This window comes from Thamnophis elegans, chromosome 14, assembly GCF_009769535.1.
Source record: "Thamnophis elegans isolate rThaEle1 chromosome 14, rThaEle1.pri, whole genome shotgun sequence".
Lineage (NCBI taxonomy): Eukaryota > Metazoa > Chordata > Lepidosauria > Squamata > Colubridae > Thamnophis > Thamnophis elegans.
This window is the reverse complement of record NC_045554.1, coordinates 26,791,476-26,817,362: the sequence shown is the minus strand read 5'-3', so window position 1 is coordinate 26,817,362 and position 25,887 is coordinate 26,791,476. Positions and strand designations below refer to the sequence as shown.

Below are 25,887 nucleotides of genomic sequence, written 5' to 3'. Positions count from 1 at the left end.
TAAAAAAGAAGGGAGGGAAGGAAGGAAAAGAAGAAAGGGAGGGAAGGAAGGAAGGTGGGAGGGAAGGAAGGAAGGTGGGAGGGAGGGAGGAAAAGAAGGGAGGGGGGAAGGTGGGAGGGAGGGAGGGAGGAAAAGAAGGGAGGGGGAAGGGAAGGATGGAAGGAAGGTGGGAGGGAGGGAGGAAAAGAAGGGAGGGGGAAGGGAAGGAAGGAAGGAAAGCATTTTTAACAGCTAAGAAGTTGAGACCGTAATACTATCTTTAAGCATAGCTGGGCCCTTATTGGTTTTTATTCTACACATTATTTGCTTTAGGGAAACTTCCAGCATATAATTTCTCAGTTTCCCTTCAGGAAAGTAACCGTTTTTCTGGGACCCTCCAGAGGAGCCTCCTAAGTGAGCTGGCAGGTGAAAAACAGCCAAGACACAGCAATCTGGCTGAAGCAGAAAGATCCCCTTTCCTCCCCATGCCAATTCTGAGGTCACCTAAGGCAGGAGTCTCCAACCTTGGCAATTGTAAGACTTGTGGACTTCAACTTCCAGAATTCATCAGCCAGCAAGCTGGGTGAGGAATTCTAAGGTTTGAAGTCCACAAGTCTTAAAGTTGCCAAGGTTGGAGACCCCTGACCTAAGGTATCATCCAGGCTTTTCCAAAAATGGGACCTTCCACGTATCCTGCTGTTTACAACTGCCAGAATTCCCATTCAACAAATGAAGGAAACCAACGTGGAGAAGACTGTCCTAGGTTGATGGGTTCTGGAACTGGGCAGAGATCCTCTCTTTTTCTGTGAACAGAACAGTCAAAAAGGAAACTTGTATGCAAAGGTGCTGCTATGCCAAGTGGTTGCCATGTAAGGACCTAAGAAATGCCCTGGTGCCATCTCCACCTATGGCCAACCACATCAGAGTAGAGGAACAGCGATGTGTTCCTAAAGTCTCCTCAGGACCTTGGACAGATCCGTTCCTTCTGACCCAGAGAAGGCCAGAACAAAGAGAAGGACGAGGGCTGTCAGTAGTTGAAGGATGTCATAGGGAAGAGGGCATCAATTTATTCTCCAAAACACCAGGGGGTAGGACAATAAGTAACAGAGAGAAAATTATCCAAGGGAGATACTATCTAGAATTAAGGAGAAATTTCATGGTGTTGTTAGTTGAGAAGTCGTGTCCGACCCATCGCGACCCCATGGACAACATTTCTCCAGGCCTTCCTGTCCTCTACCATCCTCTAGAGTCCATTTAAGCTCATGCCTGCTGCTTCGGTGACTCCATCCAGCCACCTCCTTCTCTGCCGTCCCCTTCTTCTTTTGCCCTCAATCTTTCCCAGCATGAGGCTCTTCTCCAGGGAGTCCTTCCTTCTCATTAGGGGGCCAAAGTCTTTGAGTTTCCTCTTCATGATCTGGCCTTCTAAAGAGCAGCCGGGGTTGGTCTCCTCTAGGACTGACCGTTTGGATGGCCTTGCAGTCCAAGGAACTCGCAGGAGTCTTCTCCAGCACCAGAGTTCAAAGGCCTCAATTTCATGATAGAGAGAACAATTAATCAATGGAAAGGTTTGCTGTCAAAAGTTGTGGTGCTCCATCACTGGAGGTTTTTAGGAAGAAATTGGACAGCCATGTGTCCTGAATGGTACAGGGCCTCCTAATTGAACAGGAAGTTGGACTAGAAGACAACCAAAAGGTCCCTTCCAGCACTGTTACTCTACATGCTGAATTCTGCATGTTAAGTTTGTCAGTTAAGTTTGCAAACTCACTTCCTAAATCAGAGAGCCAATGCGTGTGCTGGTTGATGCCTCCAAGCATCTTCCAGTCAAGGTTACAAAACCAAGGTTATAAATCTTGGTTTATAACCACCCAAGAGCCACCCAAGAGCCGAGGTGGCGCAGTGGTTAAATGCAGCACTGCAGGCTACTGCTAGATCAGCAGTTCAGCGGTTCAAATCTCACCGGCTCAGGGTTGACTCAGCCTTCCATCCTTCCGAGGTGGGTAAAATGAGGACCCGGATTGTTGGGGGCAATATGCTGACTCTCTGTAAACCGCTTAGAGAGGGCTGAAAGCCCTATGAAGCGGTATATAAGTCTACTGCTATTGCTATTAAAAAAAAAAAATCCGTTCAATGTCATTCTGATTCTCCAGCAGGCATCAACAACTGGAAGCCAGGAAGACCTGGTTGAGAACAAGGAACAATGGTTCGAAATTAACCAAGGAGAGAAGCAACCTGGAACTAAGGAGAAACTTCCTAACAGGGAGGACAATTAACCAGTGGAACAGCTGGCCTCCAGAAGTTGTAGCAGCTCCATCGGGGGGGAAGTTTTTGAGAAGAGAATGGACAGCCACTTGTCTCAAATTATTCAGGGTCTCCTACTTAAGCAGAGGGTGGAGCAAGACCTTCAAGGTCCCTTCCAGCTATTCTGATTGATTGATTAACCGTGGTTGAGGCAGAGTTTCATGTTATCTTCCCTGTTTTCCCCCAAAAGGCGCTTCCAAAGTCCCCTTCCCCAGATTTATTTTGTCACTTTGGCTTTCTTGTTGCAGGCACCCAAAGAAACGTTGGCAAAGGCTGTGTTGGCAGAACTCCCACAGCAAGTGGTTCAATACTTCAAGCACCAGAATCTGGCACCCCTCAACTCGGAACCCGCTTAGAAGAGTCAACCGTTTGCTCCTGGCCTGCATGTATCCCACATCCGTTGGTGGCAGAAGATTGCATGTCTCCCGTGGTTTCCAATAACGTTTCGTTTTACCGAGTTCATTTAATCAAAAGGAGCAAAGTGTCACCCGATTCCTTCCGAAGGCAACTTTGCAGCGTTGAGAAGTTTAGGCATCTGCCTTCATGGATCTTCAAGGAAGGAAAGAACCCACCGTGGCCAACAGTGGACATGCCTTGATTCCACAAGTCAACTTTTAAGTATCTGAATGTACTTTGTATGGGTTTTGTGGAACGAGAGGACCTTTTTACAGCCGCAACTTACTGTCTCCCAAGTGTGATGTTCTCAAAATCTCGTTGCCCAAAGAAATGTGGATCAGCCTTCAATGTGTTGTAACTTGTACTTCTGCTCTATGTCCATTTTTATACCTTGTACACATGATTATTTGTTATACTCAGGTTAATAAAGAACCCTGAACTCTTCATATCTCAGTTGAAGCCTGCTGCGATAGGAGCCCAGTGGCCTCCTGCAGTTTCTTTGAACCAAATCCCTCCAGGTGAGTTACATCTCAACTCCCGGTCAGGGTTGCCCCAAATACCTGCGAAGGGCACCAGATGGGTGCTTACATCCTTCCCTAAATGCCAGTTTACAACTCTCAGAACCTGTTTCATTTGCGAGACATGCTGGATTTGTGTGAGAGAAAAGGTGAGCTAGACCATAATTGGTTTCAGACCATTCATCCTTGACTTAGATTGGTTTAGCAACTGTTTGACATTACAATGCCACTGAAAAAGTGACTTATGACTGGTCCTTGGACTTATGACTCTCCCCATGGCCACAAAGATCAACATTTGGACACCTGGCAACCAGCCTATCTTCATGTCAGTTAAAGCATCCCATGGTCATGTATTTGCCATTTGGGACCATCCCAGCTGGCTTCCGACAAGCAGTCAATACTGGATTCACTTAATGGCCTGAGGATTCACTTAACAACCATTAGAAAAAGATCATAAACATTCGGTGGGATTCCCTTAACAATCGCCGTGCTTAGCATTGGAAATTCTGTTTTCAATTATGGTCATATGTTGAGGACTTCCTGTAACTGAGCCCACAATTTTGGTTGTAAGTCATGAGAGTCATAAAGATTGCTCCGTGACGTGACCTGACGGTTGGTTATTAAGCAAACACTGTTTGCTATGGATTGGTTTTTATGCTGGAAACCAGAAATAAGCATCAATCAAGACATTGTAAATCATGGTCAGAAGGTGCTGCAAACAGCTATAAATCTGGGCCAATTGCGAAGCCATCAAATGACAGCCATGTGATTCCCTATTGTACCTTTAAATCTGGGCCATAAGCCTCATTTTCAGGGTTCATGGTAACTTCAAACGGTTGCTAAGCAACCAGTCGTAAGTCAAGGATTACCTGTACATCCTACCTAGCCCCAAATGAATGTATCATAGTTTAGCAACGTCAATCTAATACGATTCCTCTAACTTTGATACCGAGAAACAAAAAATATTGGAGCATCTCAAGATTGTTACTATTCAGCCGTCAATTCTCAGACCTTACGGAATTTACATAAAGTGAAAAAATTGCTGGCTTCAATCATAAATTTCCATAAAAATAAGCCGTTGCTGGTTTCAGACATGAATTTCCATAAAAATAAGACATGGTTTCGGTCAGCTTGGCTGATAGAAGTCAGTTCACAAGCACTTTAATATTGTAATCAAGAAAATGATTTGAATGATCTCACCAGGAATTAAACTGAAATCACCAGGAGTTAAACAGAACCTTAAAGTAAAGATGGAATATTATAACTGATATGCACTGGCTACTTTCCCCCCAGTTTTAAAGTGGTTTTAGATTAAATATATAGAAAGTATAATTTAGAGGCAAATAAGCTTTTCTTGCCAGAGTTTGGCTTCAGCAGATCACAGTTACCTGCCTTAAATTAGGGCCGTCTTTGTTTTGGCTAAATCTGATTTTTAAATTCAGACCCGCCAGCAGAATACATTAAGCTTGATAATGTTAACTTTGTTTTTTCTTCTGGCTTATTATGTGAGGCAAACTCATTCAAGGGTTTTGAAATTTAGTGTGCTGTGCAAAATAAAACCGGACTAAATCTTAGGTATTAGTAGTATATCATTAAGTACTTAACAGAGTGCAGCTAATTTCACTAAAAGGCATCACACAGCAAGTATACATTGGGCTGATTTTCTCAATCACTGTGTTCATGAGAATTAAATCTGTGAATTATTATTTAGCCAAAAAATTCTGCCAGTGTCCATTTTTCCAAGTTTCATTGTTGGGGAGAAAACAAAATTAGAGATAGATGATAGATAGATAGATAGATAGATAGATAGATAGATAGATAGATAGATAGATAGATAGATAGATAGATAGATATGCATAAACAGACACAGCTGATAGATGATACAAATATAGACAAATAGATGAATATAGCTGATAGATATATTGATAACTGATATAGAAGATATATTGATGATAGATGACAGGATAAATAGAGACAAATATAGATGATAGATACAAATGTGGACAGATTAGATGATAGATGATAAATGATAGTTGATAGCTATAGATGATAGACAAGATAGACAGAAGATAGATGATAGACAAATAGATAAAGTAGATGATTAGATGATATAGGTGATGATAGCTGATAGATATATTGATAGAGGATAGATGGATGATAGACAGACAGTGTGCTGGAGGGGCTGTTTTGCAAGGTGACAATTTGAGCTGCAAGTAGCAACGTCTTAACTGATTTGGAGTTTTCCTTGTCAGGAATCATGACACAGTGGAAAATGAACATGCATTTTCTCTTTACAGTGATAGAGAACCGATGCAGATCAAGCTTACATTTGCTCTGCTGGTTCTCAGAAACTTAAAACAGCACGGGAATACAGCTAGTCTCTAACTTACAATTCGCTTAGTGGCCATTCCAAGTCACAGCGGCATTGGAAAAAAGTGACTTACGCCCATTTTTCACACAGCCACGGCAGAATTCCCATGGTCACATGATCAAAATTCAGATGCTTGGCAACTGACTCATACTTATGACGGTTGCAGTGTCCTGGAGTCATGTGATCACCCTCGGCGACCTTCTGACAAGCAAAAGTCAATGGGGAAGCCAGATTCACTTAACAACCGTGTTACTAACTTAACAACCACAGCTGTTGTTAGCTACGTAACTTAGTTATGTACTTTGTAAAATGGGCCAAAACTCACTCACAAACTCTCTCACTTACCATCGAAGTTATGGGTTCAATTGTGCACTTTATTCTTCCTTGGGCTACTCCAACTCTTTCGATGACGAAAGCGCATCCATCCAAGTGGTTGGAACCTGGCCCAATTGGACCTGGATTCGAATAGGTTTCCTACAAAGCAGCCAGAAAAGTGTAGAGTTTCCCAGCGGAGGCTGTCCGACAGCCAGGGGTTTAATAGCTTTTCTTCAGTAAAACAGAGCTCACATCAACTGGGTGAACATTAAAGGTTTCATTTGTACATCAATCAAAGCATTAAAGTAGAACTACATGCAGTGTAGGTCCACCAGAGCAGGGGTCTCCACCCTTAGCCACTTTAAGCCTGGTGAGCTTCAACTCCCAGAATTACCCAGGCAGCTGGCTGGGGAATTCTGAGAGTTGAAGTCCTCCAGGCTTACCGTGGCCAAGGTTGGAGACCCCGGTTCTAGAGAATCCCGGTTCCTGACTGGCCTCCTCCCAGATTCCTAGCCATGATGAGATTACTCTGGTATTTTAGGCACTGTGAAGTAACTACTAGGGATATTATTTAATGCTTCCACACTAAGTCCAGCCGCTCCTTCAAAAGCTCCTTCGCAGTCTAGCAGGGAGAATTTAAAAAAAAAAATCACGATCGCCTTAAATGGAAGCTCAAGATTTTCTGGAACTGACCATCGACTTTAAAACTCCAGAGTTAAGAGGAAGTTTGGCTACCAAGGAGACCCAGCCAGGAGATCAAGAGAAGATAGCAAAGCATGGCAGAAGGACTTCAGTGGAGAAACGTGAAGGGCAACTCTCCCCCCCCCCCCAATTTTTTTTAATGCCTCGAGATGTTTTTTTTTAATCAAATGCAACATGGAAACTTGGTGACACTTGTCAAAATTCGCTTCTTGCCGCCTGTGTGATTGTGTGGCCTCTCCCTTCCTCTTTAACTACGTCACACAATGACTCTTAACTAGAGGAAGGACCATTTTGCCTTGCAGTGAGGCTGCCTCCAATCTCTTCTTAGAATATTTCCAAAAATTATGCAATCGCCCCACTGTTTTTCAGCTCTTCTCATCCTCGCCCTTCAGGGGATCCAGTGTTTCGTTCTCAATGGGTACCCCTGAACCTTCTCCTTCCTGGCTAGACTCCCCTCAAATGAAGCAGTGTTGGGGGAAGGCTTTTGGGAGGGGACAACACACGGGGAAAGGGGAGGCTGAGACACTATGAAAAACTGCTGCAGTACATTATTTTGGTGTTGTCCCAAAAAAAAGGAGGTCGGGGGGGGGGGAGATGTGAGCTTGAGGAAACACATGGGATGAAGGAGGACACGAGTTCTGAGTGAGACTCCGAGAAGCGGCCTAGAGCGGCGCATCAAAAAAATTGCTGCCGCGGAAGACGGAGGAGACAATCTTGCCCGTCGAATTGATGGTGCCTTCGCTGTCCGAGCTGGATTCGGAGTCGCTGCTTCCTGAGTAAGCCCCGAGGCCGGGCAGGATGCCGATGCATACCGCGGCCGAGGGGCAGTGGAGGGTGGAGCCGCTGACGGCGCTGCTGCCCAGGGGGACGCAAGAGGGTTTTTCTGAAAGAGAAGAAAAAAGACAGATGGTCCTCAACCCGACAACCACAATAGAGCCCAACACATTCATGTTGCTAAGTGAGAAATGCGTTAAGTGAGTTTTGCCCCCTTTTACGACTTTCCTTGCCACCTTGGTTAAACGATCCCTGGGATGCTGCAACCATCACAAATGTGAGTCAGTTGTCAACCATCTGAATGTAAATCTCGTGACCATGGGGAGGTTGCAATGGTCATATAAGTGTGAAAAATGGTTAAAAGTCACTTTTTTTCAGTGGTGTTGTAAGTTCGAACACTAAATGAACAGTTGTAAGCCGAGGACTACAAGGCTTAGGATCGTATGCTCCATTTCCAATTTCCTCTGAATAGAAAGTTTAAGGTTTAAATGGATTTGTATGCCGCCCAATCCCGAAGGTCACTGAGGACATCTTAAATCAAGGCAACTGGACCGAAGTTTATTAAAACGGAGATGTCTTGTTACTCATCATAGTAACTTCTGCCAACATGAAAGATTTGGGGAGTTACTGGAAAGAATCAGCTCTTGCCATACAGACTGCAGGGGGTTTCTGCCCAAAACTGAGGACAGGAGCAAGCTGGGCATTTAAACCCTTAATCCAGTGTTCTTCAGCTGTGGCAACGTTTAAGATGTGTGGACTTCAACTCCCAGAATTCCCTCAAGAGTTAAGAATTCCCATGGCTGGCTGGGGAATTCTGGGAGTTAAAATCCACGTCTCAAAGTTGCCAAGGTTGAAAAACAATGCTCTAATCTCTTTAGACATTCTGCCTCAAGTACGGGTGGTCCTTGACTTATAACTAGTCACTTAGTGACTGTTCAAAGTTATGACGGACCCGAAAAAGGGGATTTAAGACTCAGAACGGAAGTTCCAATGCTTGCCCACCCCTGGTCATGTGACTGAACTTCAGGTGCGTGGAACAAGGCTGAATTTATGGCTGTTTGGAGAATCCTGTGGTCATGCGACTCTGTTTTTTGTGATGGTTTTGCTGAAAATCATCACTTCTAATTTTTGGCCCAGCCGCACTATAGCAATCAATCCATCAGAATAGAGTTGGAAGGGACCTTGCAGGTCTTCTAGTCCAACTCCCTGTTCAAGCAGGAGACCCTATACCAGAGGTCTCCAACCTTTCGGATCTCGGGGATCACCAAGTTCATAATTTTAAATTCTGCGGACCACTAATATGATTTTTTTAAAAGAATAAATAGTATTTAGTGCAATATAAAAAATGCAAATAATTTTTCTGTGGACCACCAACAATTTTTTATGGACTGCCAGTGGTCCACGGACCACCAGTTGGTGACCCCTGCCCTCTACCGTTTCAGACAAATGGCTGTCCAATCTCTTCTTAAGAATCTCCACTGATGGAGCACCTATAACTTCTGACAACAAGCTGGTTAATAGGTTTGCTTAATGACCATGAGTTGCTTACCGACTGCCATGAAAAGAGTCATAAACTTTGGCCAGTCACATGACCTGTTTTACAACCTTTTAATGACTGTCATGGACAGGCTCCATAATGATCCTGCCCCCCAAATTCAGTTCTGAATTGAAATAATTCCTGTTACTGAAAATCTCTTCCCCACCTCCCTCGCTCCTTGGCACATCGCTCTGAGATGCTCCAGCAAGCTATGGGAGCCAGAGGTTCTTGGAACTAAGAGGGAAAAATAAAATAAAATCCAAAGGACAATGTTAAGAGCTCTTCGCTCCAGTGGAATTACTTAAAATTCATGACTTGCATATCCTCTGATTTTTATTTGCTGGAGCTGCCTCCAGTTTGCAAAGAGCACTGCTGATCTACCAAAATGATCGATGGACAACTTGATTTGGCAATCCAAAGCCGAATCACATCTTTTGACATTTTAATGAAAACTCTTTTATCTGCAATGCCGTAATATCAGCCTTTTGGCCATGGTGGGAGCATCGGAAAGATAGATTTATAGCCCTGTAAATGGCCCAGTGGATTGAAGCTCTGATTGCACTTGTCATCCGTGAATGGATTGCCTAAAAGATGTAGACTTCGGGTGGACAAGTGCAATGAAATAAATATGGGTCTTGTTCATACAGATCACAGGAGGTTAAAATAAAAAAGAGAGGCGTGCAAATGTATCATTCATGTGTGCGTGTGTGTGTGTCTGTCATATTTTTTTTCATTTTCTGGTCATGTTTTCTGTTTTATGTATTCTTTTTTTCCTTCATGATCAAGGTATTTCCTCTGTCAGGTAAGTCTTTTTTTCCCTTCTCTTTGACAATAGTGATACCACTATTATTAAATTTATAAAAATCTATCTTACCAGACCTTTTAATCTCAAGTCTTTATGGTTTTGTTTTGCTTGATTGCAGCCTGAGTACACCCAAAGTTGCAATCGGCCTTTATCTCCTTGCTGGGCCCAAACCCTCCATGTCATAGCAGGTGCCAATCAAACATCAAACTGAAGGAAAAAGTCAGGAGCAGAGGAACAAAACATCTGTTCTGTGAGTCTAGCAATGAAGGCATCAGGCTGGAAACCAGGAGATGGTGAGTTCTAGTCTTAGCCATGAAAACTATAAGGCTGTGGCATCGACAAAGCTGGATGACTTTGGGCCAATCACCAGGAGATGGTGAGTTCTAGTCCCGTCTTTGGCATGAAAGCCGGCTGGGTGGCTTTGGGCCAATCACTAGGAGAGGGTGAATTCTAGTTCCGCCTTAGGCATGAAAGCCGGCTGGGTGGCTTTGGGCCAATCACTAGGAGAGAGTGAGTTCTAGTCCTGCCTTAGGAATGAAGCCTGGCTGGGTAACTGGGCCAATCACTAAGAGACAGTGAATTCTAGTCCCGCCTTAGGAATGAAACCTAGCTGGGTGACTTTGGGCCACTCATTCTCTCACTGCCCAACCCACCTCACAGGACTGTTTTCGGAGGGAAAAGGAGGGAGGAGGATTAGATCTGTTCATCACCTTGCATGGCAATCAAGGTGGGATTAAATAAAAAAATAAAAATCTTTGGCTCTGAGAAAGAATTTGGCAACCTTGGCTCAGAAGACTCCCCATCCAGGAGAAAGACTTAAGCCTTCTTCTGTCTCCAGTGAAGTGAAACATCTCTCCAAATGCCAAATTTGTGCGTGTGCAACATGCCACTGTGGGCCAAGCGCCACGCACAGTTATCCACCAACCCTGCCAAGCATTTGGGAGAATGACTAATATTGAAAGAGATTAGAGGCAGCCAGCCTTCGTTGGCTAATTAGCCTGGAGACCTTAGAAGGGGAACAGATGGTGAGGCAGTGTGCAACGACTCCCATCTCTTGGATTAACCCCATGCCTTGCCTCTGGAAGCAAACAGCCGAAGTCTGGACCAGGCACAATCCCAAATTTGTGAAGCTTCTGTCCCCAGTTCTCTAGCAGTTCTGCCTTGGGAGAGACTTCAAGGGTCACGATCAGTAGACTAGACGGTGATTTATGCCAAGCAGAATGAAGAGTGATGTAGCTGTAGGGAGGCTAGTGGCACTGTTCTCAAACCAGGACACTGATCTTGGAAAAGTCATCTTTTCTCTTTTCAGACACCAGGTTACTCCCATCCAACTGCAATGGTGGACCAGATTAATTTTGTCTGAATGTTCATGGAGGTTTTTGATCATCTATGTCATAGCCCAAAGGTGCTTTTTTCCTCACTCTCCTCTCCTCCAGTCTGTTCTATTTTATTCTGCTCTGCTCTTTCATTCCAATATCTAATCTAATCTAATTTTTCTAATCTACTTCAGTCTGTTCTGTTCTGCTCTATTCCAGTCTATTCTATTTTGTTCTGCTCTATTCTTTCATTCCAATATCTATTCTATTCTACTTCAGTCTGTTCTGTTCTGCTCTATTCCAGTCTATTCTATTTTGTTCTGCTCTATTCTTTCATTCCAATATCTATTCTATTCTATTCCAGTCTGTTCTGCTCTGCTCTACTCGTCTATTCTGTTCTATTTTATTCTGCACTGCTTTACTCTATTCTATTCAGATTCTACCTACCCCATAAGGCCGCAATAGGACTAGGACTCAACATGGCAGGTGCATTGCAGCTGAACCAAAAGATTTAATTTGGAGTCTATCTGCCCCTTAAGGCCTTAAAAGGGTTAGGACCCAAACATGGCAGTTGTGCTAATCTCCTCCATAAATGGGGAAAGCTCTCCTCTTCGGAACGTAGCTGTGGTCCTCCGAAGCAGACAGTGTGACATATTGTGGAATGGTGCCCTCTGAGCGCATGTCAGGAAAACCCCAGGGACTTTCTGCCTGCAATTCCATCCTGCCTTGACTTTATAAGGAGTCTACCTTTGAATTTGTAAACAGAGTAAATAGAGTTTCGGATTTGCTGAGAATGGATGTTCCCCCCGAAGGATAGCCCAGATAGCCCATCCTTGATCCTGGGGGGTGAAAACTTACACCCTCAGAGAGGGCACACAATTTGGGGGTCCTCCTGGATTCACAGCTGACACTGGAACACCATCTGTCGGCTGTAACCAGGGTGGCCTTTGCCCTGCTTCGCCTGGTGCATCAATTGCGGCCCTACTTGGATTGGGAGGCATTCCAGACCGTCACTCACGCCCCAGTCACCTCAAGGCTGGATTACTGCAAGACGCTCTACATGGGGCTACCCTTGAAAAGCGTTCGGAGACTGCAACTAGTCCAGAATGCAGCCGCGCAAGCGATATTGGGTGTACCTAGGTACACCCATGTTATACCTATCCTCCACAAGCTGCACTGGCTACCCATTGGTCTCCGGATGCAATTCAAGGTGTTGGTTATTACCTTTAAAGCCCTGCATGGCTTAGGACCAGCATACCTGCGAGATCGCCTACTGCCACACTCCTCCCAACGGCCAGTAAGATCCCACAGGGTGGGCCTCCTTCAGATACCGTCAGCCAGACAATGTCGGCTGGCGGCTCCCCGGAGCAGAGCTTTCTCTGTGGCTGCCCCGACTCTTTGGAACGAACTACCCCCAGAAATCCGGAGCTCACCCACTCTCTTGGCCTTCAGAAAAGCTGTCAAGGCCTGGCTATTCCGGCAGGCCTGGGGCTGTTGACCTCATTGTTGAGGTTCAGCCCCGACTGAAATGAATGTATCTGTGTTGTTTTTAACTTGTCTATTTTATTTTTATTTTCTTTTATTGTTTTTTTTCTTTCCCCTCTCTGTAAGCCGCCCGGAGTCCTCCAGGATTGGGCGGCCTATAAATAAAATTAAACTTGAAACTTGAATGAAATCATGATGTGCTTTTTAAGGTTGTTGCCATACGCTAAATAAATAAATAAACTTATCCAAGAACAGCTCAGTCAAAGGCTGCTCACTCAGCCTCGTCTGCTGCTAGATTTCATCCAACCTCACAGTGTTTCTCAACCTTGGTGTTTTTAAAAGGGGTGGATTTCAACTCCCAGAATTCCCCAGCTAGCTTTGCTGTCTCCAAGGTTGAAAAACACCACACTATCACCTTAGTAAAATCCCCTTCCATCCCTTTCAAAGGCAACTTGTGAAAGCCGGGCACAGCTAACCATGCAAAGCACTGAACCCCATAAGCCTGGGACCTTCCCACCCATTGAGATACACACCTGGAACCTTATCATGATCAGGATCCGGGTCCAGTTTCAATCTTTTTACACTGTTGGCACCGTCTGAGCTGTAAAGAGACACAAATCCAAGGAGCGGAACTTAAATTAGCTCCTTTATGGAAAACAGGCAAGCAGAAAGAGATAATCAGAGGCGCACATGGTACTAAGGTGATCACAGTTGGTTCAGATGCCTCGGCTGGCTGAAGTGGTACGTCGTTCCTCCATAAATGGTGAGTTACAAACTACAAGGCAGTTCTCATCTGGCACGATTAAAGAAGTTTAAAAAAATACACAATCCTATGATGGTATTAAGAATGGAGAAGAGAGAGGGCTCTGAACTGGGGTGGCTTTTGACTGAACTTGGCTTTCTTCTTGCAGATGTTTCATTACCAGATTAGGAAACATCCTCAGTGCTTCTCCTGCTGTTACCAGCCTGATAATGAACCATCCCAGGAAGCGAAAACCAATAATGCTGCCCTTATGGCTTATCACAGTACAATTTTAGAACAATCAACCAGTGGAACTGCTTGCCTCCAGAAGTTGTGGGTGCGCCAAAACTGGAGCTTTCTAAGAAGAGATTGGACAACCATCTGTCTGACATGATATATGGTGTCTTGCTTGAGCAGAAGGTTGGACTAGAAGACCTCCAAGGTCCCCTCGACTCTCTTCTTCTTATCTTTGCAAATGAGCAATTAAGAGAATAGACCTTAACACAAATGGCTGCTGTGGAGACGGATTGATAGTTCGCACACTGGATGGCCTTTCTCCTCAAGAAGAAAATAAGGCTCTCATGCAACACACTACAAATCACAAATGCCAACTTAGGAGTAGCTTTCTACTACCCACCCTTCATTGGGCACCTCCATGCAACTACCGAGTTTCAAAACTTACCTTCTGTGTTTCACAGCTCCTGCCAACAGTTTGGCCTGAGAAAATTTGCTCTTGTTTTCTGATTTTACCGAGAGTTTCTTGTCTGCTTCCTTCTTCAAGTCGGCGCTGGCTCCGACTTTTGACAAAGTGTTGTGAACTCAAAGTTAAGGAGGAAAAGAATGCAGGGGCGGGGGGGGGGGAGAGCACAGAAGACACGCAAAACAAAGTTATGCTACAGCTTTATACACTGTTGTGTAGCCGTATTTGCAGGTTCCACAAGTGTTAACCAGTAGTTTTATTATCTTTGCTTACATCTTTGCTACTATATTTACTGTACTATGGTTCTGGCATACACAAAGTTTGGAGCACTGTATGTACAAATACTGTATGTGAAAACTATCTTTGCTGGATTCCCCCCCCCCCCCAGCAAGCATAAAGTTAAGAGGATTGATGCAAAGACCTATTCAGTAAGAAAACTTGCACATGGCACACCAAATCCATTCAAGATAACCATCTACTGAGCTACATAACTTGGGTCTATTATAATGCTAGAGTTCAAACAAAGAGCTTTTTCTTAAAAGCAAATAAGGATTACATTCAAATGCTATCCTCCCTAGTTTTTATCCCAGCGAAAGCTAATCTGTGTATATTTCTTTGTGTGCTTCTCTTTCCCTCCCCTCTTTCTCCCTCCCTCCCTCTTGTCTAAATAGAGATCTAGATAGATAATCTCTGCCTCATCGAATTCATATCATGACTAGCTTGGAGTTCTACTAAGTTAGCTCTCTAGTGCCATCAACTGAATCTTGAGAATGGCACTGGCACGCTTATCAAAAACCAACACTGGGCAGGATCTTTATTGAAAACAGCCCAAAATAGCAATAGCACTTAAGACTTATATACCACTTCACAGTGCTTATTGATCCCAACAATCTGGATTCTCATTTTATTGACCTCAGAAGAGTCAACCTTGAGAGGGTCAGGATTGAACTCCTGGCAGTGGGCAGAGTCAGACTGCAATATTGCATTCTAACCACTGTGCGAAATGGAATGCATGATGGTTTGATGGGATAGACGGATGAAAGGGCAATAGCGCTTAGATTTATATACTGCTTTACAACCCTCTCTAAGCGGTTTAGAGACTCAGCCTCTTGCCCCCAACAATCTGGGTCCCCATTTTACTGACCTCGGGAGGATGGAAGGCTGAGTCAACCTTGAACCGGTCAGGATTGAACTCCTGGCAGTAAGCAGTGAATTAGCCTGCAATACTGCTTTCTAACCACTGTGCCACCTCTATAAATATGGTGAAAATAGTAGAAAACTGGTTATTGCAGACTGAATATATTAATTACTAAGAGGCCTCACCAACTCCAAATGTGTTAGTATTCAGTCAAGGGAAGTGGTTGCTCCACACATAGAGATAATCCTTGAATTATGACCGTAATAGATCCTGCCCATCACGGTCATAAGTCATGATGGCAATAATGTGAGATAGCCATGTGACTAACCTGATTTTTAACCTTTTCACGGTGGTTCTAAAATGAACATGAATGAAGTCATATAAAGTGAACTCATGGTTTGCTACGGGGTGTTTTTGCTAAAAATTGAAAGTCAATGCCGGCTTTCAACAAAAACATCATAAATTGCAGTCATCTAACTGTGGGATACTGCAAACGGCCGTAAATGCAGACCAGTTCCCGAGGGCCCACAGTCACATGACTGTGTGTGTGTGTGTATTAATGGGCAGAGCTGTTCAAATTTTGTAACTGGTTGTAAGTAACTTTGGGGAGATCCATGTAACTTCAAACAATCACCAAGCAACTAGTTGCAAATCAAGGAATCGTTAGCCTTCCTTTTCCACAGATGCTGTGTAGTTCTGCACAGCCCACAGAACAAGGAACTGGTAAGTCACAGATGGAAACTGGAAACAACTAAGCAAACAAAAGATAAAAGGATGAAATCATGGAAAATTTAGAGCAGAGCCTCAGTCAAACCAGCCTGACCGGCCAACACACAGCTTAGCCCAGGGGTGTCCAAACTTGGGAACTTTTAAGACTTGTGGACTTCAACACCCAGAATTCCCCAGCTAGAAGTCCACAAGTCCTAAAGTTCCCAAGTTTGGACGCCCCTGGCTTAGCCCTTTAGAAGCTTACTCTGGCAAAGGCCAGCAGACATGTGCTTGATCAGGAATCCAATGGCTTTTTCATCCCCCGCCCCCGTAGATTTTACTTACGTTATTAGCTGAACTAATAATCTCAGCCTGCTGCTTGTCCAATGCTTATGCAACAAACCTGACATTTTAAATATTTAAAACCAAGGAGACATGTAGACCATGATAAGGGACTCACCGAATTGGGGATCTGGGCAGAGACGTCCACACTCTGTGGTCAATTAAAAAAAAAATACTTTTATGATCATTCCTGGTGGACATTTCTAGATTTGTACAAGTTGACTGGCTTGGTCACTGAAGAAGATACTGTAAATTTTAAATGGGAGTCAGTTTGCAGTGAGATTATTATTTCAGCAGTCTTTACCTTACGACTGTAAGCCCAGAATGATGGTTGTAAGTCATGACAGACATTAAGTGAGTCTGTTTTACTTAACAGGGGTTTTTTTTTTTTGCTGGAAACCTGAAGAAATCTGCAAACTGTGTCATAAATGCAAATCAGTGGCCAAATGCCCAAAATTTAATCACGTGATCATGGAGCGTGAGGCAGCTGTTGGAACTACTCAAATGGGAGGTCTGGTGTAACTTCAAATGGTCACTAAGCAACCAGTCATAAGCCGAGGACTACATGTAGGCAGAGAGATGGAAAGATTTTACGCTCCCTGCAAAAGAGAAAGGCAGCCCAAGTGCCCAAATGTTGATCCTGTGATTATGTTGTGATGATTGTGAGAGTGGTCATAAATCACTTTTTTTCATTGTACTGTAACTTTGAACTGTTGCTAAATGAACGGTTGAAAATGGGGAATTTACCTGTACAATGTTTTCCTATGTTAAGCGTTCATGATAAAATATAATAATAGACTCTAAAACCGTGTAAGCGGAGATAGTTAAGAATATAAATAAATGGGTATCATTACAGTCTACTTAATACAATACAATAAAATACAATAGCAGAGTTGGAAGGGACCTTGGAGGTCTTCTAGTCCAACCCCCTGCCTAGGCAGGAAACCCTATACCATTCCAGACAAAGGGCTATCCAACATTTTCTTAAAGACTTCCAGTGTTGGGGCATTCACAATTTCTGGAGGCAAGCTGTTCCACCGATTAATTGTTCTAACTGTCAGGAAATTTCTCCTCAGTTCTAAGTTGCTTCTCTCCTTGATTAGTTTCCACCCATTGCTTCTTGTTCTGCCCTCAGGTACTTTGGAGAATAGCTTGACTCCCTCTTCTTTGTGGCAGCCCCTGAGATATTGGAAGACTGCTATCCTGTCTCCCCTAGTCCTTCTTTTCATGAAACTAGACATACCCAGTTCCTGCAACCGTTCTTTATATGTTTTAGTCTCCAGTCCCCTAATCATCTTTGTTGCGCTTCTCTGCACTCTTTCTACAGTTTCCACATCTTTTTTACATTGTGGCGACCAAAACTGAATGCAGTATATTGTATCGAATTGTACTGACTGTCTCAGACCAAAGAAAGATTTAAAGCAGCCAAAGAATTTAAAAGTGTGACACATCATGGCACAGTGGTGAAGCTTATTCACGCCGGCTACACTATTAAAGCCACTCCTCTAGTGACCGTTCAAAGTTATAACGACACTAAAAAAGTGATTTAGGACCGTTTTACACACTTAGGTCTATTGCAGTATCCCCAAGGTCACGTGATAAAAAAAATTGGACGCTTGGCAACTGGCATGTATTTATGACGGTTGAACTGTCCCGGGGTCATCCAATCACTTTTGCGACAATCAAAGTCAATGGGGAAGCCAGATTCATTGAACAACTTACTTAACAACTACAATGATTCACTGAACAACTGTAGCAAGAAAGGGCGCAAAACTCACTTAACAACTATCTCGCTCACCCACAGAAATTCTGGTGATAAATTGAGAAATAGTTGTAATGCCTTGGACCCCAATAATATAAACTTGGCACCTGTCTTAGAATAATTTAACACTCCAAAAAGTTCAAAGACAAGAACAAAACTTCCCAGAAACACACTGATGGCTGCTTCTGAACTCCCCCACTCCAAAAGGAAGAAGGAAACCCACCCACTCTTTTCAGGACCAAGGATATCCGGTACTCATTCAGTTCCTTGAGGTCTTCTTCGTGACGCTGCTTTTCGATCAGGACTTGCTGCCGAGAAACTTCATCAAGGAACTTGGACTCCTCTTCATCCAGGCCCCTGACCATATTTTCTGTAGAGAACAAGCCAAGATTGTGATAAACCCACACATTTGGCTACAGCATCTCTGCCATCTTGTTTCAGCTCTTTTTTTTTAATTCCATCAGTTAGGAAGATAGGGGACAGCCTGTTTGATGGACGTCCCATTCAGATGCAATGGGCCACATTTGAACTCCTGCACTTCAAAAATAATAAGGTCTCCCCGAAAATAAGGCCAAGTGTTTATTTCGGTGGTCAAAAGAAAATAAGATCCTGTCTTATTTTCAGAGAAACATGGTATCATTTATGCAAATTTGTCTAACTACGGAATTGCATTAATTATGGAAATGTCATTGATTGCCTTTAAGGGACTTTTGGTTCCAGCAGACACCCCCCTCCCTCCTTCCACCACTCAAGGTTTTACTGAAGATTATTGATAAAAAGGCTGAATCAACATCCTGGCTGATGATATGACAGAAAATGCACATTCATATTTACCTGTTTTGTTGCCACTGAATCTGCTTTCAAGATCCACATTTCCCAAGAATGTGAAAGTTCACACAGCTTTCGTTTATAACACTAGAGCTTCCTGCATACAGGAATATTCTTTTTTTGGCCCGAGTTGGACTTACTCATACATCCCACCGCCGCTCTGAAGCAGCCCCGAAATAGGTTTTATCATATTAGGGCCTGGGCTGCCAAACTATGGGAAGCTAACTTTTAGCGCAATTCGATGCACTAGCTTGCAGTGCCCTGGCTTAAGCGCATCATAAAAACCAGAAACCTTCATTTATAACCCAAAGGCTAAGTAAAAATGTTCCCATGTGTCTTTATAATCTAAAGGACTAGAAACATTAACAAAACAGTATGGGGTGTTAACGATACGAAATTCTATTCGTAGTCAGCAAAACACTTGGCCCTGAAAACAGCCTATGTCTGCAGACCAGGTGATGGTTTTACACACCAAGATAACAATATACAATAAAGCAGTGGTTCTCCACCTTCCCAATGCCGCAACCCTTTAATACAGTTCCTCATGTTGTGGTGACCCCCAACCATAAAATTGGTGTCTCGGTTCCTAAAACCATCGAAAATGTGTTTTCCAATGGTCTTAGGCGACCCCCGTGAAAGGGTCGTTCGACCCCCAAAGGGGTCCTGACCCACAGGTTGAGAACCACTGCAATAAAGAGAGGTGGGGTTGAAGAAGCACAACAGGCAGACAAAACCAATTACTTAAAATGCAACAATGGACTCTTTCAACCAAATCAAGACAATTGTAGCTCAGCACAATGTGCAGCCACTCCTTTCCAAAAGCCAATGACTCCATGACAGAATGAAGGAAAGGCCATGAAAAAAGGCCAGTCTACGGATGCTGCATCTCACAACTGTCAGGATGATCCTTGCCTGAAAGGCTGTTGCCATCCAGGGTAAACAAACTAGAATTGTGTTTCTTAACTTTAGCAACTTGTGTGGACTTCAAGCCCCAGAATTTCCCAGCCAGAAAGTCCATGCACTGTAAAGCTGCCAAGACTGGAATACTGAGCTAAGGAGTTGACTAATTGGATACAGTGGCCACAATGAGATAATTCTGAGTTGAAGGATTGGAGAACACCTCATATTCAAGCATCCAAAGATGTTTCTGAGTATGCAGGAGTGTAAATGTAACATCTATTTATTAATGCTTCAAAGCAGCTGCACCTCTTTTCTAAGGATCACGGGGCTGCTCTAAGGCAGCATTTGTCAAACTCAGCAACTTTAGGTGGACTTAGAGTCCCCATGGCTGGTTGGAGAATTCTGGAAGTTGAAGTCCACAATTCTTAAAGCTGCACCCCTGACATAAAGCTTCACATAGGCAAGAAAGATCAGGAAGTTAGCAAGAAGTGGTACCAGATGGAAAGATAAAACACAAATGTTTTCCTCTGGAGGTCATTACCCCATTGTCCACAGACGTATGAAGGTAGAATAAACTGGCAACTAAACCGGCAACTTTTGAAGCCAATAAGAAAAGTTGGCAGCTCTGCCAAGCTTCACATTTCAATGCTTTTCCATTTCCTCAGCAGAAGTGGACAGACTGGTTTCTGGATTCCAGCAGTAGCCAAGAAGTCAGCTGTGTTACCTTAGCACAACTGTAAGAGGGTGGCAAAGCCTTCTCCATAAGGAAGCATTTCAGGAGAGACAGTTCTGTTCTTAAGGATACCATTCCAGGGAGACAAGAAAGAAAATAACAAGGCGTTAATCTCTGTGTGATTGAATTTCAGGGATGCTTAGTGAAACTTACTGAATTTGAATTGTTCTTCAAACTCCTGCTGCTTCTTGTCCTTCTGTTCCTGAAGTCTTTCATAGAGAGAACGGGGGTCATACACTTCTTCAGGACATTCTAGAAGGAGAAAACAGAATTTGTCAGCCAGAATTCAGGCATTGCTCTAACAGAAAATTTACTCCAGCCATCGAGTTAATCAACCACAGGAAACAACAAGGCTTCCGTTTTAAAGCACATCCCACTAGTCATTTTTATGTTAGAACAGAAAAGAACTGATGTCTGTAAACTTTAACCCGTTGATTCCATACATAATTGAGGGGTTTAAATTATGACTGGTGAAATTAATGCACATTTTCTACAAAACTGACAGATACTTCTGCTGTAAAGTCAACAGTAGCTTTAATATAACACTCTGTTGCACATTCAAGGGCAGGTAATAGTTATTAAATATTAGCTTAGATAATGAGTGTAGATAAAAACGTTCCCAACTCAGATCTTAGTTATAATTTGCGAGGAGCTTCAGGAAACCCATTAGCGTCCCTCTATCCCAGCATATTTTGACTTGCTCCCCATGTTTTTTAAAAAAACCACAGAAGTACTAAAAATGCTAAAAACTAATTGCTGAGCATGTGAATTGTCCTCTTCCTAATATTGGTATGCCAAGGAAGATTAGAATAATGAGTTGGAATGGACTTTGGAGGTCTTCTAGTCCAACCCTTGCTCAGAGATCCTATACCATTTCAGACAAATGGCTATCCATCTCTTCTTAAAAGCCACCAGTGATGAAGCACCCACAACTTCTGAAGGCAAGCTGTTCCAGTGATTAATTGTCCGCAATGAAAGGAAGTTCCAGGTTGCTTCTCTCCTTGATTAGTTTCCATCTATTGTTTTTTGTCTTGCCTTCTGGTGCTTTGGAAAACAGGTTGTTCCCCTCTTCCTTGTGGCAGCCCTTCAAATATTGGAACTGTTATCTGTTCTATATTACTATACAAACTTCCTTCCTTAGCTTCTTTTTCCAGTTAAAAAAATAGCTAGGAATATTTTCAGGATGACATTGAACTGGTCTATTAGTTTCATCTTGGTTATTACTTATAACTTTGCTCAAATATCCTTCCAATCAGGCCTTGTCCATGGGCCAGTAGTTGGTTGAATGCTCCTTAGATTCACACCGAACATGTCAGATCCCTAAAAGTAATACTGCCATTCAGTTGGGAGAAGGGGAGCCTCGGAGTTAAATCATTAGCTACATCTGAAACCACTGAGCTTTACAACTTTACAACTGGTTTCCTGTCACCGGGAGGCTGAAGGTCCCAACATCTCTGGAGGGATGTTTATGATAGCCATGTGGGATATATAATTTTGATGTCTAACTAGAGATAGCCATGGGAACATGTGCTTTATTGACTCCCAGGGCAGAAGAGTTAAAGAAGCATCTTCACACTTGCATATTGGTTGGAATCTGCATTCGGACAAAGGGGAGGGGTCATTATCATCTTCATCCCATTTGCATGGCCTAAAGGTTTTCAGATGCTGCTTTGCTTCTAATGGTTTCCATCCTGCTTGATTAAAGGTTCCTTTTGAAATAACCTGTTTCAAGAGTCTTTACTTTCTCAAGTTAGGAGAGGAGCCATTACATAAAGCAGCATCTCTCTGCAAAGTGGTCAACCAGGAGAGAAACATTTTTACTCTACCAAGGGGATCCAGCAAACCATGTCTGAGCATAACAGTGAACAAGGGGAAACTGACTGCTGGAGGGAGATGGAAATCCCTCCACAGCCAGAGACCTGCTTCTTGTATCCTGGCGGAGAGAACTGAGTGAGCTTGGAGGACCCCAAAAATCCCTGTTGGTCAATCAGAATCGGGACAAAAGACGGCTGGGAAGGGAAGATCAGGGGAGTCACTCTTACTGAGGTAGCCGAAAACCAGGGTGGAAATTGGAGTTAGAAGCCCCCTCTGACCAAGAGGAGCTAAATGAAGCTGTGCTGAGAGAGGATCCTCTGAAGAGACATGTAATACAGTTGGTGATGGAAATTTTGGAAAATCTCAACATCCGGGGGGAGCTAACCCAAGGAGCCTGTGTGCAAGTGGTCACCCTAGCCCTGGAAGGAGCCGCCGCCAGATGGATAGTGACTTCACATGATGCTGATGCACCAGAACTGCAGGACTTTGATCGGTTCATGATGCCCTGCGACAACGGTTCGAGGACCCACTCGCAGTCTGCAAAGCACGTGATCACATTAAAGTTGTGAAGCAAGGACGCCGGCCACTGGCAGAGTATACCAAAGAATTCCGAGACCTAGCATGTCATGTGAACTGGCCAGACGATATCCTGGTAAGCAGGTTCAATGCTTGTGTGGCCCGAAGTGCCCCAACCCATCTACATGAGTGGTATCTTATTGCTGAAGAGGCAGAGATCGACATGGCCAGAAATCAGTATTGTGCAGGATGAATGACTTTTTAAATAATCCCCCAACTGACAGCCAAATACCTTTGGGGTCTTCAGGTTTCCGAACCTTCTCCCATTCCTCCTGTCTTCGCTTGCGGCGTTCTTCTAACTCAGCTTCTGAGACAAATCTTTTGTTAATTACAAGATCCGCACTGCTTTCTCCACCTTCCATTCTGGAGCAGCCTATGCAGAGAAAAGGGTTAGAACCAGGACTGTAACTATAAGCTGTGCTTTCTGGCATAGAAATGATCAATAATGCAATTTTTGCCTTGTATCTTGCTAGCCTTGTATCTACAGGGCTAGCACTTTGCAAGTGTGATCATTTGCCCAACAAACAGAGGAAGGGAGCCAAGAACGCAAAGGACATGTCAGACACCTGTGTCTGAATCAAAGAATCAAAATAATTTCCTCCTTTCTTCAATCTCCTACTGGCATTTGAAAAACAGATTTTCCACTGACCAAATTTGACTTTTAAGGTTCTTTCATTGACTAAGGATAAAGACCTTCCAAAATAAACAATGACTGCTCCTGTTGAAAAACGGAAGGTTGGATCCACTTGAATCCTCAACAAACTATAAATGATTTCAATCAAAGATCTTTTTTATGTTCAAGAAGATCAGTGGAAAAAAATGGTGGGACAAAGAACGCAATTATTTCTGCCATATCACTCATAAAATTTATCATTATACAGATTTAACACTAGAAACTAAAAGGATGCAGCAATACCCATTATTTCTTCAGCTGCAGAACAAATTCTTCCCTCTACCTCCCTCTATGCAAGTCTCAACATATATATTCATAAGAATTACATTTAATCAGAGCTCTTCCATGGAACTTTTAAACTTTTAAATTAATTGACATAGAATCATGAGGGTGGCAGCTGTGATTTAATATGGATGAATAACAACCCGTGTTTTCAGAGGGTTTATTACAGGTGGTCCTTGATTTATGAACCCCACAGTTCTATGGCTAAACAAGACTGTCTGCTAGATGACATGCCCCACTTTATGACATTTTTCCACAGTTAAGCAAATTACTGCAGTTGTTAAGTGAAGCCAGCTTCCCCATGGACTTTGCTTGCCAGAAGCTGGCTGGGAATGTTACCTGACCACAGGAGGGTGCATCTATCCTAAATACACACCACTTGCCAAGGGGCCAAGTTTTGATTACATAACCCTGAGGATGCTGCAATGATTATAAGACCCCGTGTTGTGATAACTTTTGAAAGGTCACTAAATGAACGGTTGTAAATCAAGGACTATCTTTATTGCAGATGGGATTTTTATTTGTAGATGTCTCCAAACTGCAGAAGTTTTAAAAGCTAATAAATAAATAATAGATGGTTGTGGTGCACATGTGGCACACAACAATACGGCTCATTACAATATAGGAAGGGTGAAGAAAATAGACCAGGCCGAGCAATTAATACCTGGGATCAGAAGGCTTAGCCTGGCCCTTCAATACATTAATGGAGGCCTTGTTGTTTTGTCAGCAACAATACTGGTAATCCTTGACCTACGACCACAATGGAGCCCAAAAATGTCTGTAGCTAACCAAAACATTTGCTAAGTGCATTTTGCCCCGTTTTATGACTTCTAGCCACAGTGGTTAAGGTGCAGCTATTAAGTTATCATGTTTTCCCCAAAATAAGACAGGGTGTTATTTTCTTTTGGCCCCTGAAATAAGCACTTGGCCTTATTTCCGGGGAAGTCTAATTATTTTTGAGGTGCAGGAGGCGGCGAGCATGGGCACCTCATGGCTGCTGCTGTGTTGCAATATTTTCAGGGAGGGCTTATTTTAGTGCATACGTTCAAAAACCTGATTGGGCTTATTATCCAGTCTTATTTTCTGGGGAAACAGGGTTGTTGAAACCCTGATTGTTAAGTGAATCTGACTTCCCCATTGACTTTGCTTGTGAGAAGGTCGCTAAATGGGACCACATGATGCCAGGACACTGCAACTGTCATAAATATGAGTCAATTGTCACCTGCCTGAATTTTGATCACACAGTGTGAAAAATGGTCCTAAGTCACTTTTTTGGTCCTGTTATAACTTTGGTCACTAAAGAGACTGTTGTAAGTCGTAAGTCGAGGACTACCTGGACTGAATGGCGCTCTCTCTCCCTGAAATCTCTCCTGGTGGTCTCCCATCCTAGCGACTCCCAGGCCTGCCTGTGCTCAAGTTCTTTTATGAAGAACCCCGGAGAGTTCTGGACCCTCGAGAGATGCCACTCCGGTAGCCTCCAACGAGCCCCAGGTGGAGTTAGCTGTGGCTGGGGATGATGGAAGCAGGAATCCGGAGGGCACCGTTTCGGGAAGCCTTTTGTTTTGCGTGAGGGACGAGCAAACGGCATCTTAATAATGAATTAATGTGGTCCGTCGCCGGATCTTCGGCGTCTCTGGCCAAAGGGCGAACAGGGAGAGTTTCGCAAAGGTCGGTTCGTATCAGGTTTTGTCCCTCACAGGCAGAACCGGATCATCTTCGCTCCGCCTTCTCCTCACGCGACCTCTTCCCCGCCCCTCTCCTCCGAAGCCCAGCCACGGGGTGGGGGGCTCTCCGGTCATAAAAGGCCGCCCCTCAACAACAACACCCACCTCGCCGCCATGGACCCTTCAGAGGACCGGTTGCTTCCCACAAACCCACCTCGCGGCCTAGAGGCCCGGCTTCTCCGAGGACACGCCTCCCGACCGCCCTTCGGACTTCCGCCCCGCCTCTTCCGACCGCCCGGCGAACCTCAGCCCAAGCCTGGCGGGCCGCCGGCCAATGAGAAAACAAGGATCCGTAGCAAGTGGGCGGGGTTTACGGGATTTGCCTTCTTTTTTCCTCCTCCTCGTCCCACCTCCAGAACCCGTCAATCAACGAAAGGGAAAAGCGATTGGTTCGAGCTCTCTATAGTTTAGAGTGGGCGGGGCAGAGAGAGAGAGAGAGAGAGAGAGAGGGAGGGAGGGAAGGAAGGA

General features: G+C 43.9%; 2 protein-coding genes across 7 annotated transcripts in view; one reads left to right on the top strand and one right to left on the bottom strand.

Annotated features, from left to right (window-relative positions):
- Nucleotides 1-4,417, top strand: part of CPNE2 (copine 2) — a 135,271-nt gene extending 130,854 nt beyond the window's left edge. For both annotated transcript variants that reach the window (XM_032230428.1, XM_032230427.1), the window contains exon 16: nucleotides 2,526-4,417. In XM_032230428.1, coding sequence (XP_032086319.1) covers nucleotides 2,526-2,633 — 108 coding nt within the window. In that variant the 3' untranslated portion in view covers nucleotides 2,634-4,417. The remainder of the gene's footprint in view (nucleotides 1-2,525) is intronic.
- A 1,537-nt stretch (nucleotides 4,418-5,954) lies between these two features.
- PSME3IP1 (proteasome activator subunit 3 interacting protein 1) lies at nucleotides 5,955-25,738 on the bottom strand. Of its 5 annotated transcripts, XM_032230397.1 has the most exons (7): nucleotides 25,029-25,474; nucleotides 22,973-23,113; nucleotides 20,503-20,601; nucleotides 18,137-18,258; nucleotides 13,921-14,051; nucleotides 13,030-13,097; nucleotides 7,149-7,462 (listed from the first exon to the last, which is right to left on the bottom strand). In XM_032230397.1, exons 1-7 carry the CDS (start codon nucleotides 25,078-25,080, stop codon nucleotides 7,242-7,244), a joined length of 834 nt encoding a protein of 277 aa, XP_032086288.1. In that variant the 5' UTR covers nucleotides 25,081-25,474; the 3' UTR covers nucleotides 7,149-7,241. The 5 variants fall into 5 exon arrangements, with proteins under 5 accessions (XP_032086287.1, XP_032086286.1, XP_032086285.1 ...); XM_032230396.1 differs by lacking the exons at nucleotides 13,030-13,097; nucleotides 25,029-25,474 and adding an exon at nucleotides 25,574-25,738 and having other exon boundaries at nucleotides 5,955-7,462; nucleotides 13,921-14,046; XM_032230395.1 differs by lacking the exons at nucleotides 13,030-13,097; nucleotides 25,029-25,474 and adding an exon at nucleotides 25,525-25,630 and having other exon boundaries at nucleotides 5,955-7,462; nucleotides 13,921-14,046.
- Between the last annotated feature and the right edge of the window lie 149 nt (nucleotides 25,739-25,887).